The 11,016-nt window shown below is 33.6% G+C and overlaps 1 protein-coding gene across 1 annotated transcript; it reads left to right on the top strand.

The window, feature by feature from the left end:
• The first annotated feature begins 7,909 nt into the window (after window positions 1-7,909).
• LOC114724671 (plant cysteine oxidase 2) lies at window positions 7,910-10,036 on the top strand. Its single transcript, XM_028911075.1, has 5 exons — window positions 7,910-8,511; window positions 8,854-8,975; window positions 9,066-9,228; window positions 9,334-9,537; window positions 9,639-10,036. Exons 1-5 carry the CDS (start codon window positions 8,286-8,288, stop codon window positions 9,770-9,772), a joined length of 849 nt encoding a protein of 282 aa, XP_028766908.1. The 5' UTR covers window positions 7,910-8,285; the 3' UTR covers window positions 9,773-10,036.
• Window positions 10,037-11,016: the final 980 nt, after the last annotated feature.

Here is an 11,016-nt window from a genome sequence, read left to right as displayed (position 1 = left end):
AGTTACTGGTATAATATGACAATTTCATGTACTTGTAATGTTTCATGATTTCTTAACATATGATTTTAGTGTTAAAGCTGTGATATGATATTATTTAGTTATAATTTAATGTTATTTGAAGGTTGTGCTATCCCACAGAGTTAGTTATTAGCAACACTGCCGAGGTTGTCAATAGATTCCCCATGGGTTGTTAACACTTACTATTGAGGTTGTCAATGAATCTCTATAATAAAATTTTACTGTAATCAATTGGGATCACTTAAAACTGTTAATGACTTGAAAGAGCTTCTCATTTTATTGCTAAAGTTGCTATATATGATAATAGTGCTATTTGGTTAGAGGTTGTGCTATCCCCCAAAGTCAATTGTTAGCGACACTGCTGAGATTGTCAATAGATTTCTCTTAGGTTGTTAACACTCGCTGTTGAGATTGTCAATGAATTTCTGTAATAAATTCTACTGTAATCCAATTGGGTTCACTTAAAGTTGTTAATGACTTGAAAGAGCTTCCTATTTTATTGTTAAAGTCGTTATATATGATAATAATACTATTTGGTTGGAGGCTGTCCTATCCCACAGAGTCAGTTGTTAGTGACACTGCCAAGGTTGTCAACGACTTCTCCTCAGGTTGTCAACACTTGTTGTTAGGGTTGTCAATGAATTTCTGCAACAAAATTCTGTTATAATCTAATTGGATTCACTTAAAGTTGTTAATAACTTCAAGAACTTTCCATTTTATTGTTAGAGTGGTTATATATGATAATAATACTATTTGATCAGAGGCTATGCTATCCCACATAGTCAGTTGTTAGTGACACTGCAGAGGTTGTCAACAGATTCTTCTTGGGTTGTGAACACTCGTTATTGAGGTTGTTAATGAATTTCTGCAATAAAATTATGCTATAATCAAATTGGATTCACTTAAAACTATTGATGACTTGAAAGAGCTTCCCATTTTATTGTTAAAGTCATTATATATGATAATAATTCTATTTGATTAGAGGCTGTGTTATCCCACAGAGTCAGTTGTTAGCGACACTGTTGAAGTTGTCAATGACTTATCCTCAGGTTGTCAACACTCACTGTTGAGGTTGTCAATAGATCTGACAGAGAAGACTGTGATATGTACCTATCATGTCATCATAGTTAGCATTCGTTTTTTTAGTATTAATACCCTTATCATTTCTAGACATGATAAGGATATTAATGAAGAATTTCATGCTAATCAATACACGTAAATGGCATTAAAAAAACTTTGTAACCATTAAATAATATCAATACACATTAACTTAACTTTACATTTAGATGTCATTATGTTGTCAAATGAAAAAACAAAACGCTATATATGCTACCATCTCCAACATATTGCATTTCATCTTCTACATCATTAATAAATTGTCTCCCTGGATGGATATAGCAGAACAAATGCTTCCTACTTGAACTTGCCATTCTTCATATCAACCTGTCACAATCACTTGTCAATGACAAGTCATATAGTTAGATTGACAACCTTCGATGTATCCATTAACAACACATTGAACCATCGCATTACAGGGATTGTAACAAAAAAACACTGTCATATTCATTTATTTTCAGCAGAAACAGAGCATGAACCAGCGAAAAACAGAGCATCATTTTATACTTCACAGAATGAGAAGCGAAAAACAAGAAAGTTGGTAGTGACAATGAGAAGCAATAGGTGTGAGGTAGAGACGGAGTCAGAGAGGCGAGGAGCAGAGCATAATATCACAGTCAAAGAGGCGAGACGCGATAGGAAGAGAGGCGAGATGCGACAGAGTTGTGCGAATGAAAGAACCCTCATATTTTTCTTCAGCGTTTTCTTTCAAATGAATGAGGGTAATTTTGTAATTGCACAATTGGAATTTTTCACAATTAAGTCCCTTGGGACCTCAGATTCATTTTAGCATTTCCAGGGACCTTAGAGTGATAAAATCTCTTGCTTGGGACTCTACAGTAATTCTCCCTTGTTTTTTCCGGTAGACGGGAAACCACTAACAGCATGAAATTACGGATAGGATTAAAAGATGTATTTGGCAGAAAACAAATCATGATTTTAAAAGTGACTTTATAATATATATAAAATAAGTACGCAAAATTTTTTTTATCACAATTTGCATAAAAATACATTTTAAAAGTGCTATACTATTGGGATATGAAATTGTTGGTATATATATATTCTTTTAGTTCTAAATATAAAACGTATTTTATAATATAAATTACACTACAAAATGAGTTGAAAAAGTATACAGCAAGAAGCATTAACATTATTGACATAATAAGGAGGATTTAAGTGCGCTTATATGAAAAAATCTGATTTGTTTTTAAATCATAAAAGTTGAAAATAAAAAATGGTAATTATAATTTTATATAATATATTATTTTTCACGAAATCCTTGCATCCTTTTGGTGTAAGAGATTAATCCGATCGTTGACAAAAGAAAACAGAGATTGAATTCATTCAGAATTTGTGATGGCCTGACCCCTTGTTAACCTAAATGGACTGTGTTTTTCTAATTTAATAAACAAATAAATAAATGGAAACGCCTCTCGGGTATGAACAAATGTTTGCAAAGCAGGTGATCTTATCTCAGCTCCCCGAGAAGAAAAGGACCTTATCTTTATTCTGTCTTTTGTCCCGGAAATTTGAAGCAGAACATCTCCCTTCCCTCTAATAGTTTTATATTTAGGATCGGAGGAGTATTAAAAAATTGAGTAGTACTCATTTTTTGTTATTACAATATAATTTTGCGGAGTGTTTGAATGGTATAAGAAGTGTTTCTGAAAAATATTTTTTGATAAATGGAGATAAACTCCTCCGTATATTTACTTCGTATGCTATAAAATCATTTCTGAAACCATAGTTTGGTTTTCATACAAATACCCCCATAAAATTAATAGCTTTTCAATTTTAGAGGATGTTTGAATTGTTCAAAGAATGCTTTTAAAAAGTAACTTTTTGTGAATTGAGGCAAATTTTTTTACATATTTATTTCATAATACTGTAAAAACACTTATAAAATCATAATTTTGTTTCTATCCAAATATTTCTTTACTTTTATTTGATATATACAGTTTTCCTTTAAAAAAACAACAGTTTACGCAATAATTAATAAAATGTAACATTGAATGTTTATATGAACAATTTAAAGATGTACTTCGTCTGACATCTAAATAAAATCAGAGAAATTGCTGGTTAAAAAAAAAATCAGAGGAATATTTATCACACATGAAGAGATGAAAAAACAGGAAACCCGTCTCGTTCTGGTGTTGCTTATGTTTTTCAGAGACGAGGCTGTATCTTCCCACTTTAGATGATGGTGACAGGAAAGGGATGCGTGAAGAAGCAGCTTTAATTATATCCCAAGCAGACGACACTAAAGTATTCCCCCGGTACATTATCACTTCTGCATGCTCCTCCCACTCGTCCACGTGAAAAATGCTCACCTACTGGTTGCTGTAAACACACCAAAATTGATATTCTCTGCTTATATTATTGTCTTGTTATTTTTAATATAATACGTAATTGTTAAATTAATCTTATTCTAAATATAAAATGTATTTTTCACATTTATTATTATTTTTAAATTATATCTATTAGTACTTTCTCAACCATAATCAAGTAGAAGAAATAATAAAAAGGATATTAAAAAAAGATGATTATAGTACTTTAGAAAAAAAAACTAGTTAAATTTCTTATAATTAACATATTTACCTATTTTTTTTCATCTAGTCAAATTAATTAAATAGGTTTTACATTGAGAACCGAAGGAGTGGCTCGCATCCTAAATATAAAATCTATTTTAAAGTATAAATTACATACTATAAATTAGATATTATATTTAGGATTGAAGGTAGTGTGATATTTTCGATTATTAGTATATGTAATATTTTTTATTGTCATATGTGATTGAAAAACTTAAAATAATAGACGTAAAAAAGTTCATCTAACTATTATTCCTTTTTATGTTGATTTTGATATCAATAGAAAATATTAGATCAGAGGGCTTTATTGGTTTGTAAAATCAATACATCAGTTCAATGAACGAAAACAAATTGCGTGAGCTGATCACTAGTTTCTTTTGAATACTTGTTTAGTAAGTTAAGAGAAATCATATAGCGCATGTCAACAAAATTAAATATAGAAAACAATGGAAAAATGATTGGGATGGACAAAAATTTGAGGAAAACTTATTTAAAAAATTAGATTCATTAATTGTTTATTCCCAATAATTAAGTTCAGGCATTTAACACTTAAACTACAAAAATTTGCAAATGTTGGTTCGTATATTTAGCCCTTGAGGTATAAATTTGGTCATTATAAATAATTATCACGTAATATTTCAAAGAGCGCGTGTATACATGAAGGATTAGTGACTATTAAGAGAAATTCATGGATTAGGATTTGATTAAAAAATGGACCTCAGAAAGTAGATCTAAGTTTTGTCCGTTTTAAAATCATTCAAATTTCAACGTTGGATATTTTAAAAAATTTAATCATATATCATGTGCATTTTCAAATTGAAATAATATTTAAAATTTGTTAATATAGTTTTAATTCCAATACTAAAATCTTATAAGTATGTGTTTACCTTACGGTTTATTAATTTTTTGGTAAATTATTCTTCTAATTTTAAAAACATTTCATGCAATTATTTGGCTCTCTGTCTCGGGCTTATGTCGAAGGCATGCTAACGTAAAATAAAATCAAATGAAATTCAAAAGGAGGGAACCGAAAGGCCTGGTGGACACGTGCCATCCCTTGGTTACACCGTTCGCTCCGAATGCATAGCCGCGTGCCGCATGGGCCTTCCGCGGGATGGATCATGGATGACGTCCCTAACCCACGTAAGCCTTGCAAGCTGCTCACGCATTCTTGGCTTTTTTCCCCCCTGATAAATATTACTGAATCTTCATTAAACACTAGCCAGAAATTTTAAAAAGAGAACATTGGGTTTAATTAAAAAAAAAAATTCATAACGTAAAGAATCAAAATTTAAATTTTTACTGAAAGATATACTTACCTTTAGTACTAGACAGTATCTCAAACAAAATTATTTTTAATAAAAAGATACTCATATCTGAAAAAAAATTAATAAAAAATACAGAAAACTAGTGTGAACAAAGATATTCATTTTTTTGACTTTCTTTTCGCCCATTTTGTCTCATAATCCGTCCCTCTTTTCACACACACGTTTGTATGAGGCTTAATTTGATTTAATTCTGGTCAGAATCAAGTCTATACTGAACAATCCACATAGCAAAATGACGAACTTGTTGAAAGCTGAAATGAATTCAGTTTTGTCCTATTTTAAAATCGGTGGTTCAGTTTGATTTGCTATCATTAACCTGGAAATGCTAAAAAAAATACTGTAATTTTTTATCAGCAAAATAATGTAGTTCGTAGTGAATTAGATTTAACTCGTTGGGAAAAATATCTTTAAATCCATATTCAATTTAAAAAAAATAAATATTTACATTCATCAAATCATAATCTGTGCCCATAAATAACAGTTTTTAAAATTATTAGTTGTCGTGAATGAAATTTGAAAAGGGCATTGATTTAAATTTAAATAGTATTGAAGGTTCAGCATACTTGATTCGAACTCTAGAAATAATTTAACCTTATATATCATTATTTTTTTGTTAAGCAAAGTCTTAGAGGAAACTAGTGAGGGCTAATAATTGGTAAATGCAGATCCCGTCCTCGTTTAAATAATTCCTTTGGCATTTTTATGGTATTATTTACACGATAGAAAATTTTTTCCTTAACAGAAATCACCTCATTAAATTTATTATGGAAAAATATAATTTTACTCATAATTTATGATTTTGTAGACTGTTGTTATATATGTGTATTAAATAAGGGTAGGGTTTAATAAGTGTGAATTACTCCTCCGACTTAAATATAAAATTTTATACACAAATTATTGTGAAGAGCTTTTAACTTAGACGACACCCCAAAATCCAGTAAGCGTACGAGTCGCCTCCCTTGTAAGGGAGACTATTGAGTAGCTGATTTTTTTTTTCTTCTTGTAACTCATTTATTTATGGGAGAATTGGTATGAAATCTCCAGTAAAAAAAACTTAATTTTTAGAAAGTCTCAATGATAATAGAGTCCTCCGTAATAACAAGTTTTACAGCAACAAATAATACTCTTCCAGTCCTTAATATAAGACTCATTTGACAAATTTGATTAGATTAAAAAGTTAGGTAAGTTAGTTAATTATAAGAAATGATGACACATTTTTTCTAAAATACCATAATCATCTTTCTTAATACCCATCTTCTGTTCTACTTGATTATGGTCGAGGGAGTATCATGGGGGTAATTTAGAGGAAATTGATAAATATGAGAAATTGATTTTATATTTAGGACAAAAATCAACTCAACAAGTAGGTCCTATATTAAGGACCGAAGGAGTAATTATTTACTTGTTATTAAGACTTATTGATAATTATTTTTTTTCTTGGAAACTCACTGTAAATATTTCTCGTCAGCTGGGCTGCAATTCACCGAACAATTGAGGACTTATTTGAAATTGCAATAAAATATTTTAATAACAGCTCTTCAATGGTGATCCAAACAACTACGGAGCAGCTGGGTTTTTTTTTTTTCCTTCTCACGAATCAATTCATTTAACCCCCACCCCATTCCACCCCACCCCAAAAGTTTAAGATCTTATTGGAATCGTAAAAAAATATGCTGGCAAGAAAAAAGGAGTGGAAAATATATATATATATATATATATATGAAGGAGCATATTGATATTAGATTATTAAACAATGACGAGTCGATCAGCCCATTATATTGAGCTTTGTCAGGTTCGCATCCACAGAAACGTTTTGTATCCTTCACTGCCCGGCGCTTGCTTTTCCAATTTCCACGCTTTTGACAACTGGTGATCGCGATTTCCGACTCATTCGCCTCTCGCCCCTTTTAGCCTTATTGCCTTATCGAAACCACTGCCTGTACATTTATTTTTCCTTATTTTTTTTGTGGGTTAAAATTAGTAGGCAACTCTTATATTCACCCATGCGCGGGCGCAAAAAAAAAAAAATCACTCTCCAATCACGGGATTATTATGAAATGCAAATAATCAAAATAAATCACTTAGTGCTATGAAAGCTAAGCGTGAGTGAAAAATCATTTGTTCAGTACCTTAGATCATTAATACCTCATCCTTTAATTTTTTTTTTAAAAAAAGAAAATGAATGGCTGTAGAAGTAGAAGCCGCTCGCCTTTCCTTTCTGTTTTCCCCCTACGCTAAATGACCAAAGGTGTTCATCGTCATTCTAACAGAACGCGATGGTAATTTCGGAAACATGTTAGAATAAATTTAGCTCATGAGCTTCTTAATATAAAATAAATAAAAATCAAGAATAATAAGTTAATAAAAAAAAATCAGAAGGAAGAGGCCACTTGGCACTGTTAGCCCTTGAACACAAGTTATAACCCCCAGAAAACACAGACACTTGTCGTTGGCCATGCAGAGCGCATAAGTTCCCTGTTTCATTAATCACGCTTTGTTCTTTTATGAATTAATTAATTAATTATAGTTCAGAGGCACCTTGATTTGCTCTTTCATTCTCCATCACTGCAGAATCATCCAAGCCGAGTGGCGTTTTGGCCGCTTCATCATTGACTCACCGATTTAACCCGCAAAACAGGGGGTCGCTTTAACCGCCAGTTTCCATGCAATCTAGGTACGGCAGGCTGAAAAATACTGCCTTTCCCTTTTTTTTTTTGGGGGATTTCTTAGAACTTGTCAACCTAAACATTATGCCATATTGCCATTATCCAATGCCTTATGGCCCCTGGTTTTAGTCCTGAACCTTTGATTTTTCTTTTCCTTCCTCTCTCTTTCTCTGTCCTCGCTTTCTTCTTTCTATATAGATAGATGTCATCTCCCGCTTTCTTCCTTAATTTCCCTATCATCCCCAGTAATCTCTCTTATCTTCGTACGGGCACTTCAATTCATTTTCAGCTTTCTGCAAATACGAATACATCTTACGCTCTTCAGTCAACTGCACTTATGTTTCATTTGCACTCTTGATTAGGCCCATAGTTTCTTCAACTCATGTGAAAGTCTCGAAATTGGCTCCCTTCTGGATTTTGGGTGTCGAGTTCTATTTCTCGTAAGTGACGCTCCGAATCCCATAGCGGAAGCAAAGATCTTCGTTGTGTCTTCTTGAATGTCTGGGTGAAAGGACAGAGGCCATCTGCATCAATTTAGGTTTCGAGACTCTGCGGTAGTATCTGTGAAAATGGAGGCGGGTTTGGTGGAGCAAGGAAGAGACAGAGTAGGGCATATGAACAAGGTTGGGTATGTGAAGAGATTCATCGGTAAGAAGAAGAAGCCTTACCGACGGGTTAGGCGTCCCACTGTTTCAAAGGCACTTCAGGAGCTTTTCGTCTCATGCCGAGACACATTTAAAGGCCCTGGCACTGTTCCTTCTTCCCAAGATGTTCAGAAACTATGCCACATTCTCGGTACACAACTTTCTCTTGATTTTACTTCTGGTTTGATATGTTTAGTTCAATGAGAAAATATCGTCCATTGGTTTCTCTCTGATCACGCATCTCTGTTTGAGTTGATGGTATGTATAGATCATGGGATTCTGATCTCCTTTGCATGTTATGCCTGTTGTTTCTTTACTACTTTCTGGCTAGTTACAAACCAGAAATCTCCCTGCCCATTGTATTCTAGCGATGAAAAGGCGTGCCTTTTGAGGGCCGTATACCCGATCTGTATGTGTCCACTGGTATCCAGTGTTGAATTCTTCTTCCTTTAGATACTTCTCTTGATTAATATCGTTTTGATGCTGTAATCAGATGCTGTGGAACCAGAAGATTTTGGTCTAAGTAGTGAATTGCAATTCTTCAAGCCTGGAAATGTGTTCAAAGAGAATCCAAGGGTCACATACACAACCATTTACCAGTGCGATAATTTCTCTGTAAGTCTCGCGATCTCTTGTATGTGTATGTTTTTGTGTCGGTGTGATGATATGTGTCAATATAATTGGTCTTCTCTTTTGTATGAATAGCTCTGCATCTTCTTCCTACCAGCAACGGGGGTGATTCCCCTCCACAACCACCCAGGAATGACCGTGTTCAGCAAGCTTCTACTTGGACAAATGCACATTAAATCCTACGATTTCGTTGATCCTATTCCCGAAACACCTGAGAATACGTCCCGACCATCTCAAGGTGGATATTCAAGTCTTCATCTGAAAAATATATATATATTCATGGCGTTGCATGTACTGGTATTCTCGATCTGAGGTCTGATAATTGTTTGTTCCGTATCTGCAGTGAAATTGGCCAAGTTAAAAGCTGATAAGGTCTTCAATGCGCCTTGCGATACTTCAGTTTTGTATCCGACCACAGGAGGCAACATACATGAATTCACAGCCATAACTCCATGCGCAGTGCTCGACGTGATCGGCCCTCCTTATTCTAAACAAGATGGCCGCGACTGTTCCTACTACAGAGATCACCCCTACAGTGCCTTTTCAAGTCAGTAACACTTTCCGTCCCATAGATTATACTCTATTCTTTGTTGATGATATATATATATGTATATATGTTTCTGATTGGAACCCATTTTGGTCTTGTAGGTGAAGAGAACAGGGCGTGGGAGGAAGACGAAAAGGGAAGTTATGGGTGGCTTGAAGAGATTGAGATGCCAGAGAATTCTCAGATGGATGGAATTGAATACTTGGGACCTCCAATTATTGAACCAGCGAGCTAGCTAGCTAGTTAGATCTCGTTTCAGAGCTATACAAGAAGAATCCTAGTTAACATGCTGCGGAGAGTTTTGAGTTCTCAGTTGAGCGATCTTATTCATATACATTAGTATGTGTTTACTAATTGAGAGATGCCTTCAAGCTTTGGCCTTTGTGTATCGCATCATCTATCGCCACCCTTCTGGGATCTATACTCTCAGATGTATATATCAACAGATGCCCCTTACTTGTGTTAAAAGCTCTAATTTATTGTTGTTAGTAATTGCTAATCGCGATCGCAAACACAACAATGTGAAATCTTATATATTCTTCTGATCCTAGATATAAGATCTTTATATTATTCTAACTATAAAACCTTTATATTAGTTAGTATAAAGGTCTTATATTTAGAATCAGAAGAGTATTGGGGGCTCGAGCGAGTTTGTTAAACTGTCCATAGTTGTCTAGCTAGTTTCCTGAACCCGGTTTCGCTGCAGCTAGAGAACGTCCAAAATTGACGTGTTGGAGGGAATCATTTTAGGTGGGAAAAGGGTACGCCAAGAAAGTGGAATCGTGGAACACATCGTGTTGTCTTTTTGGGGATATTTTCGGGGTCAAGATTGGAAATTGACTTCTATGGTGATGATGCGAAACGTTGTGCTCAATTTGTTGATGAGGCTAATTGGGTCAAATCATGAAGAGACCAAGAGCTTGGCTGGAAAGGCAAAGCGAAGTGGGGTTGCTGCAACATTGCTCTTCCATGCTGTGAGATTTTTATCGCCCGAATATCATCGAGACTCAGGTCATATTTAAAATTTTTAACTGATGATTTTAAATAAAAATAAAAATTATTTTTGGAAAAAGTATGCATACATTGGAATATTTTAAAAGAAATAAATTTGGGCCATCCAAATCTAATTAGAAGTATTTCTTTGTCCTATAAAGAGAAAATTTTTTGTTAAGATATGAGTATATAATTTTATCATTTATTTATTATTATGTTAATTCTGTTCTCATGAAGTATACTACATATTAAATAAAGAGAAAATTAAAAAGTTGTTAAATTTTAAGTAAAAACTAATAAAGTTAAATAACTTATAGATAGATCAGTGGAGTATTTAAATTTTGCAGTGCTCCAAACTTTAAAGCAGTAAATGATAGGAAGTAGGGTGGATAACGTTGCAATGGAGCAAAGTTGAAAACGAGGGAGTGGTTGGCAAAACAATAACAACAAACAACGGAGGGTTGTCCGATAAAAATATCTTGAGTT

This window comes from Neltuma alba, unplaced genomic scaffold (assembly GCF_004799145.2).
Source record: "Neltuma alba isolate B1F8T4 unplaced genomic scaffold, ASM479914v2 tig00012194_pilon, whole genome shotgun sequence".
Classification (NCBI taxonomy): Eukaryota; Viridiplantae; Streptophyta; class Magnoliopsida; order Fabales; family Fabaceae; genus Neltuma; species Neltuma alba.
The sequence above is the reverse complement of the archived record's forward strand: the minus strand, read 5'-3'. Positions and strand labels throughout refer to the sequence as shown.

Bases quoted from the DNA above. Each gene is read 5' to 3' on its own strand.
- LOC114724671 (XM_028911075.1), top strand. From the start codon at position 8,286: ATGGAGGCGGGTTTGGTGGAGCAAGGAAGAGACAGAGTAGGGCATATG. The intron at 9,229-9,333 runs GTGGATATTCAA...CCGTATCTGCAG, and splicing joins TACGTCCCGACCATCTCAAG to TGAAATTGGCCAAGTTAAAA. The intron at 9,538-9,638 runs GTCAGTAACACT...TTGGTCTTGTAG, and splicing joins CCCCTACAGTGCCTTTTCAA to GTGAAGAGAACAGGGCGTGG.